The sequence below is a fragment of the Loxodonta africana genome, chromosome 15, assembly GCF_030014295.1.
Source record: "Loxodonta africana isolate mLoxAfr1 chromosome 15, mLoxAfr1.hap2, whole genome shotgun sequence".
Taxonomy (NCBI): Eukaryota; Metazoa; Chordata; class Mammalia; order Proboscidea; family Elephantidae; genus Loxodonta; species Loxodonta africana.
In genome coordinates, this window is record NC_087356.1 from 29,363,281 (window position 1) to 29,379,306 (window position 16,026).

Here is a 16,026-nt window from a genome sequence, read left to right on the forward strand (position 1 = left end):
TAAAAATACACATACGTGTGTGTGTGTGTGTGTGTGTGTGTGTGTGTCTTGTTGGTTCTGCTTCTCTGGAGAATGCTGGCTAATGTTGTTGTATGCCTTTAAGTCCATTCTGACTCACAGCAACCCTGTAGGACAGGGTAGAACTGCCCCATAGGGTTTCCGAGGTTGTAATCTTTACTGAAGCAGACTGTCACATCTTTCTTCCGTGGAGCAGCTGGTGGGTTCGAACCACCAATCTTTCCGTTAGCAACTGAGCACTTAACCACTGCACCACCAGGGCTCCTTGACTAATACGTAGCCCCATAGAATACATTTTAAAAAGCAGTGAGAGATCATAAAGCTAAGGGCTCTGGGCTTCTCAGCCAGAATTTCAGCAAGGGCTGGGCGGCCCTTTCATTGGACAGCCAGTTGACCTCCAGGAGTCCTGACACACAAGAACTACACAGCCCGCACACCTAAGGAAAGAGAAAAAGGAGGAGCCCGTGTGAAATAACTCCCTGGCTCTTTGCCCATTCCTTGCTCTTGTTCCATAAGGACCCCAAGAACAAGATTCTCAGTAAAAGGATGCCTTCTTCAGTCCCGAAAGGTTAGTTGACACAGGGATTGATCTAAGTCCCATGTTTTCTCGACTCCTGCACTTTCCGAGAAGGTGTTGTAAATAGCCCTTACTGAAATGGAAGAAGCATCCAGCAGGCACAAGACCAACCTCTATAATTCCATGGCTCAAGAGCATGGGATTGAAGAGGAGCGGTAAGCCCTCTGTGCCAAGAACATTACTAGAAACAAATCTCACACCCTCACTTTGGAATTCTGACATTGCACAGACGCACACGCACATATACACTCCCTGCTTGCTGTTCAAAGCTACCCAAATGCTGAAGGAGAGGAAACTGGAGGTGGGGCCAGGGAGCACAGAACAGCAACACCACTGCAGGACAACTTCATCATTCTCTTACTTGTCTCTTACTGTGCTGGAATAGTTTACATTAACTTCAACAGTCAGATGGTCCCTTATCTGGCAGAGACCTTCAGCAACAACATCTCACCTGACCATCAGTGGGCTAGGGCTACTTGGTTTGTTTGCTCCCATCCCCAAACTAGAACCTACCACCGAGCTGTCACTCCATATATTTAAAACCCATTGTACTCACCTTGGTTAAGAGCTCGGCTGCTAACCAAAAGGTCAGCATTTTGAATCCACCAGCCACTCCTTGGAAACCCTATGGGGCAGTTCTACTCTGTCCTGTAGGGTCACTATGAGTCAGAATCAACTCGAAGGCAATGGATTTGGTTTGGGTTTTTATACTCACCCCTAGAGCAGTGATCTGTTGCTCCTGGGCCCTGGAATCCAGTCCTGTTAGGGTGGGCCTTGCAGTCAGAACCCACCCACCTCTCCTGTTTTTCCCTCTGCTGTTAACATAGCTCCACCTCTATTGCCTCACCAGCCAACCATTTTAGAACCAAAAAGTCTTTGTCTATTCATAGACACTGTAAAAGTAACATTCGGTTTATGTTTTTTAATCTAAAGTCTGCAGTCTTCCATGGTTCTCATTGGCTTATCTAATCAGTATATCCGAGGGAGGTTTATGATTTGCCCTGTTTAGCTTGTCCAAGCACAAATGGGGTCAAGGCATTTACCAGGGGAGAACCAGCTCCTTTAAAACAGGCAATCCTCAGAAAAGATGTCAGACATCCTGCTTCTTTCCTCCATCGGCCTGAGATTAAGGATGGCATGCCACATCCTTCATCACCCCAGCTGTGGAAATCTCAAATCCTAACTCCTCAGAAAAAAATAACCAAAACCAAACCCACTGCCGTTGAGTCGATTCTGACACACAGCGATGCTATAGGACAGAGTAGAACTGCCCCGTAGGGTTTCCAAGGCTGTAGTCTTTATGGAAGCAGACTACCACATCTTTCTTCCGTAGAGCAGCTGGTGGGTTTGAGCCACAGACCTTTCAGTTAGCAGCCAAGCACTTAATGACTGTGCCACCAAGGCTTCTCACAGAGAAGAATACTGAGAAGCAAAACAAAGTAGGCATTTGAAAAAACCGAACCCTGCAGGAGGATCTTTTATACTTTGTGATTTTTCTAAGTTTTGTGTTGACTTTTGGCTTCATTTCTGTTCATTCCTTTTATGAAAATGGGAAAGATAGGTTGAGTGAGAAATAAGTGGGGGAATAAGTGGGAGGAAGGAAGTTTGGAGGGAGGCAGGAAAAGAGAAGAGAAAGGCAATGAATGAGAAGTGAGGCGAAAAGAAAGAATCACCTGTGGACAGGAGGGAGGCACAGTGCCAGGGAGTGGGGAATAGAAGCATGCTGGGAAAGTCCCCAACGATCACAGCCATCTCCAGGCACCAGGCACTGTACTTGGTGCATACACGACTTCTTTCACAACAGTCTTGCAAGGAGAACATTATAGTCCCCATCCTGCAGATGTGGAAACTGAGGCTCAGGAAATATATTACTTGCCCATGGACTCACAGTCATGGAAGGAAGAACATAAAAGATGAACTCGATCCCTCTTCTTCCACAGTCCCCTCTGTGGATTCTCTGAGTACGTCTTCAGTTCCATGTTTCAGGGTCCACCTTCCCTTTTGGAGTTCCTAGGTGGTGCAAATGGTTAAGCACCTGGTTGCTAACTGAAAGGTCAGTGGTTCTAGTCCACCCAGAGGTGCTTTGGAAGAAAGGCCTGGTGATCTACCTCTGAAAAATCAGGTATTGAAACTCTATAGAGTTCCACTCTGATACACATGGGGTCACCATGAATCATAGTTGATGGCAACTGGTTTACCTCACCTTTCAGGCAGGAAATTTAGCTTCTTGTTTAAAGCCTTGCTGTGCAATGGATGGGTTTTATATAGCCTTTCTCTCCATGGTCTTGTAACTCCCACCAAATGACTGGGTGGGGCTATGGAAATAACGTGCTCGTGGCCCACGAGGGGATTGGATAGCTTGCTAGTAATGCAAATAAAGTGCATGGCATCCTTGTGGGGTGTGGGACCATGCAAATAAGGTGTATGGAACGCTAATAAGGGGATTGGTCAGTTTTGCCATCCTGTTGTTGTTAGGTGTTGTCAAGTCAGTTCTGACTCATAGCGACCCTATGTACCACAGAAAGAAACACTGCCCGGTCCTGGGCCATCCTCACAATCCTTGTTATACTTGAGCTCATTGTTGCAGCCACTGTGTCAATCCATCTTGTTGAGGGTCTTCCACTTTTCTGCTGACCTTCTACTTTACCAAGCATGATGTCCTTCTCCAGGGACTGATCCCACCAGACAACATGTCCAAAGTATGCAAGACGCAGTCTCACCATCCTTGCTTCTAAGGAGCATTCTGGTTGTACTTCTTCCAAGACAGACTTGTTTGTTCTTTTGGCAGTCCATGGCATATTCAACATTCTTCACCAATGCCACAATTCAAAGGCGTCAGTTCTTCTTGAGTCCTCCTTATTCATTGTACAGCTTTCGCATGCATATGATGTGATTGAAAATACCATGGCTTGGGTCAGGTGCAACTTAGTTTTCAAGGTGACATCTTTGCTTTTCCACACTTTAAAGAGGTCCTTTGCAGCAGATTTGCACAATGCAATGCATCATTTGATTTTTTGACTGCTGCTTCCGTGGGCGTTGATCGTGGATCCAAGTAAATGACATGCTTGACAACTTCAATCTTTTCTCCATTTATCATGATGTTGCTTGTTGGTCCAGTTGTGAGAATTTTTGTTTTCTTTATGTTGAGGTGTAATCCATACAGAAGGCTGTGGTCTTTGAGCTTCATCAGTAAGTGCTTCAAGTCCTCTTCACTTTCAGCAAACAAGGTTGTGTCATCTGCATAACGCAGATTGTTAATGAGTCTTCCTCCAATTCTGATGCTCCGTTCTTCATGTAGTCCAGCTTCTCAGATTATTTGCTCAGCATACAGAGTGATAAGTATGGTGAAAGGATACAACCCTGATGCACACCTTTCCTAACTTTAAGCCACACAGTATCCCCTTGTTCTGTCCCAACAACTGCCTCTTGATCTATGTACAGGTTCCCCATGAGCACAATTAAGTGTTCTGGAATTCCCATTCTTCGCAATGTTATCCATAATTTGTTATGATTCGCACAGTTGAATGCTTTGCATAGTCAATAAAACACAGGCAAACATCTTTCTGCAGTCTCTGCTTTCTGCTAGGATCCATCTGACATCAGCAATGATATCCCTGGTTTCACATCCTCTTCTAAATCTGGCCTGAATTTCTAGCAGTTCACTGTTGATGTACTGCTGCAGCCACTTTTGAATGATCTTCAGAAAAATTTTGCTTGTGTGTGATATTAATGATATTGTTTGATAATTTCGGCATTCAATTGGATTACCTTTCTTGGGAATAGGCGCAATTATGGTTCTTTTCCAGTCAATTGGCCAAGACGCCATCTTCCAAATTTCTTGACATAGACCACCAGCACTGCATCCATTTGTTGAAACATCTCAACTGGTATTCTGTCAATTCCTGGACCCTTGCTTTTCGCCATTCCCTTCAGTGCAGCTTGGAAATGACAGTAATAACAATAGTTTACAAGTGGATACATAGGTAGATATATATGTATGCTGATTAGGTGTGGGATGGCATATGGAAGTACATCCACTACCATATATAGGTTTGGCAGAGGATATTTCCACATACTTATTTGTATGTACTGCAAGTATATCCATGTATATAGTAGAGCATCCAAAAAACCAAAACCAAACCCACTGCTGTCGAGTCGATTCTGACTCATAGCGACCCTATAGGACAGAGTAGAGCTGCCCCGTAGAGTTTCCAAGGAGCACCTGGCAGATTCAAACTGCCAACCTTCTCGTTAGCACCTGTAGCACTTAACCACTATGCCACCAGGGTTTCCATATAGAGCATAAACCCAGTACGGGGGCAAAACTATGAAAACTCCTTGGCCATAACCAAACACCTTGAGGGACTGAATCACTGGGCTTGAGGGCTTAGGACCATAGTCTCAGGGGACATCTAGGTCAATTGGCATAACATAGTCCATAAAGACAATGTTCTACATCCTACTTTGGTAAGTAGCAACTGGGGTCTTAAAAGCTCTCCAGTGGCCATCTAAGATAGAACTAGTGGTCTCTTCCTGTCTGGAGCAAAGAAGAGTGAAGAAAATAAAAGACTCGAGGAAACAATTAGTCCAAAGGACAAATGGACCACACGAACCACAGTCTCCATTAGCCTGAGACCAGAAGAACTAGATGGTGCCCAGCTACCACTACTGACTGCTCTGATTAGGATCACAAAAGAAGGTTCTGGACAGAGTGGGAGAAAAATGTAGAACAAAATTCAAATTCATAAAAAAGACCAGATTTTCTGGTCTGATAGACACTGGTAGAACCTCTGAGACTATGGCCCTTAGACACCCTTCAAACCTGGAACTGAACCTACTCCCAGAGATCACCTTTCAGCCAAACAATAAACAGACCTATGAAGTGAAGAGTAACACCCATGAGGAACATGCTCCTCAGAATAATCAGCCACATGAGAACAAAAGGGCAGCATTTGCCCAACACCAACGTTCAGAACGCAGGAAGAGCCGGGGAAGTTGGGTGAATGGAAACAGGGAAACTGGTGAGGAAGTGGGTAGAATGCTGTCACATTGAGAGACTGCAACTAACGTCTCGAAACAAAATGTGTACAAATTGTTGAATGGGAAACTAATTTGCTTTGTGAACTTTTACCCAAACCACAATAAAATATTTAAAAAGTAAGAATATCCCTTCTGTCCCATTTAATATTTTTGTTACTTTTAAAATAAATACTGCCCCCCTCTTTTCTTTATTTTTGAATTTGGAAATTTTTTAATTTAATCCTTTTATTTATAATATTTTTATCATTTTTAGGTGTAAAAATTCTCTTGAAAATAAAATACAGCTACACTTTTTACTCGTCATATTAGTTGTGATCACTGGTTTGTTTCATATCATTCCTGCCATCCTGTTTAATGTCTTATTTCTTTTTCCCTTTCCTTGACTTTTATAAGATAGATCCAGGTCTTCTTATTCCATTTTCCCCTCTAGTATTTCCTACATGCCATTTTTATTCCACTTGAGGTTTCCCTTAAATAATTTTACCAAATATAAACCTTTCTGTATTTTTCATTAGGAGTTCTTTAGCGGTCCTTCTCACTCCCGCTGGTTTCTACCCAGTCAGGTTTTGTTTCATTTGGACATTTAGCTCATGATATTTTAGTTTTCGGTTTTCCTTTCATGCATAAATTTGAGGGTGGGTGTCACCCTGGGCTGGTGCAGAAGCAGGGATCAGGTTTGGGAGCTGAGGATTCTTCCTGATGGAGGAAATAGGGTGGGGAAGCTGCGTCTTGGTGTCCAGAGTCCACTGGGAGTTGGCTGGAGTACTGCCTATTTCTCTGTCCAGCCCTAATGCCACATTAGCTATCACAAAGCACATTCTGTATTTACTTTGAGAGCCTTTCTGGCTTGCTGTAGGAGAACGGTCATTCAGCTGTTCTGTGTGAACCAAGGAAGAGGAAGGGAGGAGGGATGGGGAGCACAGCTCTGAAGTCCCCCAAGATCCAACTGTCACGAGTCCTGCTGTTGATCCCTGGTCCCACTGTCTCCAAGCCTGGGGGGTTTCCCACTCTACTGACATCTTTTCCCAGTGTTGGGATGCAGGTTTCCCAGCAAGTGTGACACAGTGTAGCTAACTGGTGAAATCCAGTTCACATCCGCAACTCTAGTAGCAAGGGATTCAGGGAAAGAAGGTTTTTGTCTTTCCAATCTCTCCAAATAGGAGGGGGAAAAGGAGGTTAAGAGGGCCAATTCAAGAATCTACCGCAGGGCTTCTAGCTCCTTACCGATTTAATACAGCTGCATTTGGTTTCCCCATTGACTACTTTGCATTTGTTCTATAGAACAGAACCCAAGGTGGGAGAGTGAGAGGCACTGCTGACCCTAACTGTGCCCACCCCAGGGCATTTGGCCATGGCGAGGAGGCCAGATCTGTAAGGGCGTGGCAGTGCCGTGAACCACGTGGCGGGAGTAGGGTGGAGCAGCTGGACATCAGAGAAGTCTACCATGCTCCCGTCCCTGTTTCCCAGCACTGCTTTGGAGTTTTTCCCACCCCTACGTTTACATATACTTATATTTTCTTCTAGTTCTTTTCTGGTTTTGGCTTTTATATCTAAAAATTCAATCCATCTAGACTTTAATTGGGTGTATGGTATAAGATAAGGATCTAACTTTATTATTTTTCCCAAATGTTATGCCATCATTTGTTATGTATCCTTTACCCATTGGCTTGAAATGCTACCTTTATCATATACTGAATGTTTCTGTGTGCCCGAGTCTGTCCTCAAACACCCTGGCAGCACGTCCTGCGCTCAGTCTCATTTCCCCATCACCGGCTCAGCCCGCAGACCACTGTGTCCTCATGTCTGCCCCAACCACGTCACACACAGTTCTCATTATCAGACTTCTAATTACCAAAGTCAGGGGACACTTTCCAGTTCTCTTCTTGATGAACCTCTCTCTTGCATGTGACACTGTTGACAATTCTTTCCTTCTTGACACACATGCCTCCCTTCTTTTAGGGTTGTTTTGTTGATGTGTTTGTTGCGTTTTAGTATATTTTGGAACTGCTGGGTCATTGGGTACGTGCATCTTCATCATTACTAAGTAAAGCCACCCTGTTTTCCAGAGTGGTTGCACCAGTTCACCTCCCCACCAGCAGGGTGAGTCTAACTGGATTAAGGACAAGAGTTAGATCTGGGATGTTCGGCTTCTCTGTCCCCTCTGGCATTTGCTGAATCCCCCTTTGTGCCCTCTTCTCACAGATCTCCTCTATTCAGTGAGATTGAGTCCTGCTGCTGGCCTAAGCCAACTCCACCACCATTACCATCCTCCCAACACAAACGGAGAGTTTCAAAAACTTAACTTCCTAAAAGCTTTGTTTTGCATTTTGTTCCCTATTCCAAAATCACCAGTGGCTTCCTAGTATAATCCTTAAATTGGCTCTGAAGGCCTTCCCCAACCCAGCCTCCTCATGCCTTCACGGCCTCACCTGCCCAAGAGGGCAGACTTGAGTCCAGCCAAGAGGACTGTTATGGATTGAATTGTGTCCCCCAAAATATGTATTGAATTCCTCCTGGCCCTTGTACGTGTGGATGTGTTCCTGTTTGTAAATAGGGTTTTTATGTTAATGAGGCCATCCCAGTGCAGGGTGGATCCTAAATCTAATCATGTCTGAGTTCTAAAAGAATATTACTGAACATTTTTATCAGAGATTCTACAGAAGAATCCTGATCAAAATGGGAAAATGCAGAACAGAATTTCAAATTCTCACAGAATCCAGACTTTCTGGAGTGATGGAGGCTGAAGGAACCCCTGAAACTATTGCCCTGAGACAATCTTTAAACCTTAAACCCCTGAAAGCTTCTTAAAATCAAACAACAGTGTCTCTTAACTAGTAAAGAATGCCTGCCTTGAGCATTGTGCTCTTTTAAGATCTTAAAATCAAACAATAGTGTCTCTTAACTAGTAAAGAATGCCTGCCTTGAGCATTGTGCTCTTTTAAGATCTATCTATATAGAATCAAACTGACAACAGTAACTCGAAAGATTAGATAGGGAGCCCAGGGGACAGTGAGTTTATGTTAACGGGGGGGGGGCACAACTCAGAAAAGCAGGGTGAGAATGGTTGCACAACTTGAAGAATGTAATCAATGTTACTGAATTGTACACGTAGAAACTGTTGAATTGGCGTATGTTTTGCTGTCTATATGTATATTCTCAACAGCAACAAACAAAATAAGTTCTTAAAAAAAAACAACAAACAGAATAGATACGGAGACATACACAGGAGAGAAGACAGACACCACGTGAAGATCTTCTACACCACAAGCCAGGGAATGCCAAGGAACCAAGGAAAGCCTGGGGCTACGGACAAGGAAGGAGTCAATATGGCTGAGACCATAATTTGGACTTCTAGCCTCCAGAACTGTTAAAAACTAAATTTCTGTTCTTTAAAGTCACCCCTTTTTGTTATTTGTGTTACAGCAGCACCATGTAACTGAGACAAGGACCCATCCTGCTGGTGGGAGTATAAAGCAGTACAACAACTGTTCAAAAGCAATGCAGCATTATTTAATAAAGGTGAAAATACACATACCGTATGACTCAGTGATTTCCCAATTTGTCATGGATTGAATTGTGTCCCCCCAAAATATGTGTCAACTTGGTTAGGCCATGATTCCCAGTATTGTGTGGTTGTCCTCCATTTTGTGATTGTAATGTTACGTTAAAGAGGATTAGGGTAAGGTTGTAACATCTTTACCCAGGTCACATCCCTAATCCAATGTACACAGAGTTTCCCTGGGGTGTGGCCTGCACCACCTTTTACCTTACAAAAGATAAAAAGGAAAGAGAAGCAAGCAGAGAGGGGGGACCTCGTACCACCAAGAAAGCAGTGCCGGGAGCAGAGCGCATCCTTTGAATCTGGGGTCCCTGTGAGGAGAAGCTCCTAGTCTGCGGGAAGATTGGTGAGAAAGCTGATGGTGAATAAAGCCTTCCCCTGGAGCTGACACCCTGAATTTGGACTTTTAGCCTACTTAACCATGAAGAAATGAATTTCTCTTTGTTAAATCCACCTGTTATAGAGGCACTAAATGACTAAGACACACCTATAAGAACTTTTGCGTATGTGTACCTGGGTGGTGCAAACAGTTAACGTGCTCAGCTGCTAACCAAAAGATTAAAAGTCCTAGTCCACCCAGAGCAACTTGGGAAGAAAGGCCTGACAATCTACTTGTGAAAAGTATCAGCCACTGAAAACCTTAGAGAGCACAGTTCTACTGTGACACACATGGGCTCACCATGAGTCAGGATCAACTCAATGGCAACCAGTTACCAGGGAAGACGAAAAATGATATTTATATAGCATAATTTGTAGGTGCTTGAACCCGGAAGCAACGCTAATGTCCATTAAGAGCAGAATGGACAAGTAGGTTCTGGCCTCAGCACCTTTGTTCACTCTCCCACTTGGCCCTGGGTGGGCATGTTACATTTTTAGACAAGGTTATCTTCATTTACAATAGGATTCCAATACCTATTTCTCAAAGTAAGGAGCTAGCATTTTTCCTCCACTGAAAAGTGAATTTCCAATACCACTGTGTTAATATGCAGGAAAACGTTGTCTAACAAGTTGTGGTCATGATTTATCATTTTGTTAATCTAAGTGTTCTTTGTTGTTCTTTTTTTTAATTCACTTTTTATAATTTGTATACAGTAAAATTCATTCTTCTTTATGTTCGGTTCTATGGGTTTTAACAAACGCATACAGTCTATCCTGTTTTTTATTTTTCACCAAAAAAAAAAAAAGATGGGTTAAAAAGCAATTTGTCTTAGATTTTGTTCCCTGGGGCTTTGGAAAACAGAGTTTGATTTTCCAACTTGAAAGACAAGTTGTGTTTACTCCATGATTTCAGATGCGGTGACAAAAGTTTGGTTCCACCTGTTGGTCCCTGCTCAATTGCTTGAATCAGCTTTGATTGCTGCAAGGATGACCTGTCCCAGGCTGGCCCTTTTCACTAAAATCAGGAGGGTCCCCTTCTGGCAAACAGGCATCATCTTGTACCTTCCACGGAAACTTGTTAGCCATTGCTGCAGCTGTGGGGCCACAGAATTTCCTTGGCCAATTATGTAAGCAACATAAAACTCCAATCTCTGAAACAGGAGGGTCTGCCGTATCTGAGCTACTTTGTCTTCTGGAAAGTTTCAAGGTTTGGTGGTCTGAGCGTTGGGCACTTGTCCCCTCACTTCTCTGGGAAGGGCAGGGGGAATTGGACCATATTTATATAGTTATATAGTTTTCAGGGTACATTAAATCAACTAAGTTAACTGTTTAACCGTAAATTCGCCATTGTTTAACCATTATTGTAACATTATGCAAAAGACACCAGAAATTTTCACTGATAAAAAATAAAAACCTAGCAATGCCATTCATGCCATCCCATCAATAGACTAACCACTACTTCATTCAATATTTCACCCCTCCCCACTCCAACTGTTTTGGCCTACCTAGCTACTTCAATGGATGACTTCACAGAAATGGGATGCTTGGCTTCATCAAGATGGTGACCTTGATGGCCAGCCTCTCTGGTGTGGACCTGGGAATTAGTATCTCCTACAAGTTTCAGGCGATGTTGATGCTGCTGGTCAGGGACCATGCTTTGAGAGCCACTGCTCTAAATCCAACTAATAATTTACAGGGAATATAGGGGATGGAGGAACCTGTTAACACCATAGGGATGAATTTTTTTTTTTTTTTTAATTCAGACTCTAATAGTTCTTTCAACAAATAAATTATGAAGAAAAAAGAAAAAAAGAACCTGGAGATTAAAGAAGACTTAACAAAGAAAAAAGCCAAGATGGTGACCCAGTCCGAGTACAAGTCAGCCTCTGCGTGAAACTCGATGTCAGCATCCCCCAGATTCTGCCCCGGGTGCCCAATGGTGACTACAGGCCATCTGTCAGGAAACCAGGCCAGCATCATTGGGCTGGTCATCTCCAAATCACTTCAAAAGGTGCGATTGCTTATATAAACATCAAGTATCAAAGGAGCTCTTTGCTCAGGCACCAATAGAACAATATTCTGGCACTGCTGAGAAGACAGTGACAGATTCCAACTTCTATTTTGTAACCAAATCCAGGATGGCACTAGGTATAGTGCTTTCATTGTCACTAGCCTCATAAATTAGGGTGAAGTCTTCAACTTTAATATCTTTTTCTAAGATCGCTTCAAGTGGGTAAAGCAGGTATCAAGATGTCCAAAGAATCTCAGGAACCAGACACTCATCCCACGTAGTACCTGGGCTTCAAGGGAGAACAGACCATCAAGCTGACTAACGGGACCATTATGACCAAGAAGAGAAGTGACTGCAAGCCCAGGACTGCAGGGACTGGAGACATAGGTGTGCTTACACTCCCACCTGAAGAAGTCACTACTCCTCCACGGTCCTCTGCTTTTGCCACCAGCAATCACGTCAGCCCACCACCCATGAAAAATCTAACCATGGAGGTGGTGATACAGTTATCTTTTTAAGCAGGGGTTCTCCTGCTCCTGTCACATCGCCAGCACCAGCTCCATGGGCAATGATTTGGGAGACTTTAACACTACATCCCGCTCTGTTCCAAACCAGGCACCACAGCCATCCTACAGAGTCCAGCACTGGCAGGACATGAAGGACAGACTTGAAGAATAAAAGTGAACTTGAGCGTATCAGTCTTCAAGAGAAGTTGGAAACTCCTTCCCTCCCCAGAAGTAAAATCTTTTCCATAGCTTCCCCATGGCATTCAAGCTGGCTTACGTCTATTCCTTTTGTAGTTACTTGCTATGCAGCCAAGAGAGTGCCGTCTCCTGCACACTAACAAGGCGGGAAATGGAGGGTCTTATCATACTTGTATGGAGCCATGGTGGTGCAGTATTTAAGCATTTAGCTGCTAACCAAAAGGTCAGCAGTTCAAATCCACCAGCCACTCCTCGGAAACCCTACGGGGCAGTTCTCTGTCCTACAGGGTTGCTGTAAGTTGGAATCGACTCGACTCGATGGCAGTGGGCTTTGGGTATTTTTGGATCATCCTTGTGGCTAACTAGGCAGGGCCCAACAGGCCAGTGTCTATCTGAGGAGGAAATAGTCTCTAATATCTGCAAAATTCTTCTCCGCTTTTCAAATTCCTTAACTTATTTCAGTCATTCCACGACTGTGTGTTTCTATGTGAAGTCCCACATAGCAATTTCAGGGAAGGAAAAAACCTTGCTACTTTGTTCTCCACTATGCCAAGTCTCTGAAAATGGACACACTGGCCTCAGTGTTAAAGGGTTGTGTTAGAGACACCTCCACTGTTCTGTTTGCTGAAAAGTGCAACATCTTTGACCAGCGGTTGTGGCTTAGATGAAGGAAGTTCAAGGAGCGGTTCTAAGTTATATTCTAGAGAAATGTTTATCTTCTCCATCCAGTTGCAGCTTTTAAAGCAAGGCATTACTTTGTATTTGCCCCCATTATTTAACCTAAAGTCAAAGGATTTAGAGTTTTTAACCCAGTCTGTGGAGCAGAGTGCAGTGTGAAAGCACTCAGCTCTTGTCCAGTACCCATGTTGCATTGCTGCCTGGTCCCTTTCCATAAACATTTCTTTTTCAACCCATGTAGCTCTTCGGGAGAAAGGTGCTACTACATCTATCGTCATTTATGAAGTTGGAAAGTCACAGCTTCAGCAATCTGACAGGTTTCCCAAAGTGAAGGCTTTGACACCAACCACCCAGAGTCACTCATAAGCAAGTTGTTCTCCCACCACTTTTCTCTCCCTCTACCCCACCTCTGCTTAGACAATGCTGCAGAGAGAGCTCCCCTTCTCAGCTGAGTGGGCACATCTATTTGGTCTGTTGAGGAAGAAAGGAAAGGATATCATTTCTTTCCTTAGTACTTATTTGGATGTCTACACTCTGAAGGAAATCCTTATACCTAGTTTCAAAACATTCTTTCTCCTTGGCTTCTGTCTTAGCTCCTCCTAACTTTGGGTCCCCATTTTTTTTCAGTGCACTCCCCTCCCAGGCAGTTCTATCTTGCAGGGCCGTGGCAGGATATCTTTAAATCCTAACAGAAAACCCTAAAAGGAAAATCCATAAATCACCAGTGACTAAGTACTGAGAGCCAGTGTGCTCACTCCTCCTCCATGGTGTGTTCTTTGTACCCTCAAAATGATAATTATAAATGTACCTAAAGCAAATGCTGAATTGCTGCGATGATGGTCATTTAATATGTGTGTGTTTTGGGGGTGGGGAGATCGTAGGCCTCCTCTGCTGAGCTCCAGGCCCAAGTGGATCCAACTGCCCCCCAGACACTCTCCCAGGCACCTCAAACTCATGTCCAAAACAGAGCTCATTGTTCTCCCAAACTTGAGCCGTTCTCCTGTGCTTTTGCAGAGACAGAGATGGAAGACACCCTAAAAGAACTCTCAGTCTGTCTAAAAGAGGAGACAGATAAGCTAACTAACAATCACAATGGAAAGATAGTTGATGACAGAAAGCAGGGCAGGAGGAGCCCGTACTGAAGAAGAGAGCCTACCACGCGCAGGGAACTGTGCGGTATCTCACTAAGTCTTCGTAACAACCTTGGAAGGTACCAGTATTCTCATCTGCAGTTGAGAAAACAGACCAGACAGAAACCTGAAGGAGCTCCTCAGGTGAAACTCATTTGTAGCAGGGTTTGGTAACAGCTTTCGTGCCTTCTATCCTTTCTCACTGGTCTGTTGCTTCGGTTTTCCTGTGCTGTTTACTAAAGGTTCCTTCTGAGGGGCCCCAAGTCTTGCGTGGAGACTCTGGCCAGTGTGGCAGAAAGTCAGTGGGGGTGGCGACTGCATCATGACCCCAGCTCCGAAAAGTGGACTGAAGAGTGGTCAGTGCAGGCAGCAGAGGTGACACAGTCTCCAGCCCTCCTAACTCCAAAAATGAACACAGGTGCCTAGCCCTTGGGTTAGCCCTCCCCCTTGCTCAGAGTCATTTGCTGCACATGATTTTAAGCGACACAGCATTCCACTGGCCAGTACAGAGAAGGGCTCTCAAATGTGACACAGCCCAAGCTTCCCCAGCATCCCTTCTCCTCCACTCCAGGCCTGAGCCAGATGGCCTGAGTCCCACTCCCAGCACCACACAGGAAGCATTGAAGCAGAAGTTGCTTTAATCAAAGGGCGAAGTCCTCAATCAGGGAGGGGGACCTCACTCAACCTTTGGCGGTGGGGCCTCAGCCTGCCCCCCACATGCCCTGAGGCCCCTCAGGAAAGAGGGAGCAGCTGAACAGCAAATTCTGGCAGAAGCCAGGGAATGGGAGAACCTGGGGTGGGGGCACTGGTGGGATGGGGCGAAGGTGAAGGGCAGAGGAACAGCTTGACACACATGGTTCTACCTGGGGGCTGGCTGAGGTGGCTCTGCATTGGGCAGAGCGGCACCCGGAGAGCTGAGAAAGGGACAGCAGTGGCCGGAGGGCTCAGGAGATGAGGCGGCCGTGAAGCCGGCGCAGCTGCTCCTGGGTCAGCACCAGCCGGTGTCGCTGTCCAAGGCCAGCTGCACATGAGAAGGTCACTTTGCCCACGTAGACTGTGTCTTCCTGCTGCTCCTCCTTGGCCTGGGGGGTACGACAGGGACAGGACCCCAGGTCGGGCTCACTGAAGCCGTGGGCCACTGCTGGGGTGTCTGGACACTGAGGCCTAGGCAGTCCTGGGAGACTATGGTTTTTGGGCTCCTAGGCTAGGGTGACCACGTTTTCCAATAAAAACTGGGGTATACAGTCTGACAAGAGAGCTTTGGGACTCTCTGGATGTTAAGTCATGGAAGATGTTGTTTAGATGCTAAAATATTGGAATTTGTAGAGGCATTGCACATATTTTTTTAGTTATTTGCAAGTAAGGCCTAGCCAGATAATCCAGGGTGTGCAGTTGTTGGGCCTGAGCCCCCAGAGATCCCTTCAAATCTGGGGAGGAAGGCAGGAAGGACCCACCTGAGCCCTCCATACTGTCCCGTCCCCCTCCCCATGTACTCCCTTACCCTGAGGAAGGCTGAGGAAGGGAAGGTGGCAAAGTCAGTGGGGACTGTGGCTCCAGGGCGCTGAGATACCGTCTCCTTGAAGACCTCATCCTGAGGGGAAGACAGAACCAAGAGTTCATGGAGAGGACCCCCACACCTGGCACAATACTCTCAGGTCTCAAAGAGCACAAACACCAGGGGAGCAATGACTCAGCCCTCTCTACTCCCACGCTATTGTTCTCACCTCCAACACCAATGCCACCCCAACATTGCTCCTTACTTTACAAAGCCTTCTTACCCTTTAATGCCCAACTCAGATTCTACCCTTTAAGGCCCAACTCAGATTCTATAGCCTCTGGAAAGCCATCCTCCCATCCTATCCGAAAGTGATCTCAGCTCTGACAGAAGTTGCGGCCCACGCCACATATTCTACAATGACCCTATCTCATCT

At 45.1% G+C, this 16,026-nt stretch overlaps 1 protein-coding gene and 1 pseudogene across 2 annotated transcripts in view; one reads left to right on the forward strand and one right to left on the reverse strand.

Moving 5' to 3' along the window:
- The first annotated feature begins 673 nt into the window (after window positions 1-673).
- On the forward strand, window positions 674-12,261 carry LOC111751542 (adaptin ear-binding coat-associated protein 1-like; annotated as a pseudogene).
- Window positions 12,262-14,715: 2,454 nt separating this feature from the next.
- DCTN1 (dynactin subunit 1) overlaps window positions 14,716-16,026 on the reverse strand; it is a 31,813-nt gene continuing 30,502 nt past the window's right edge. For both annotated transcript variants that reach the window (XM_064268752.1, XM_064268754.1), the window contains 2 exons: window positions 15,597-15,686; window positions 14,716-15,177 (listed from right to left, as the gene is read on the reverse strand). In XM_064268752.1, coding sequence (XP_064124822.1) covers window positions 15,040-15,177; window positions 15,597-15,686 — 228 coding nt within the window. In that variant the 3' untranslated portion in view covers window positions 14,716-15,039. The remainder of the gene's footprint in view (window positions 15,178-15,596; window positions 15,687-16,026) is intronic.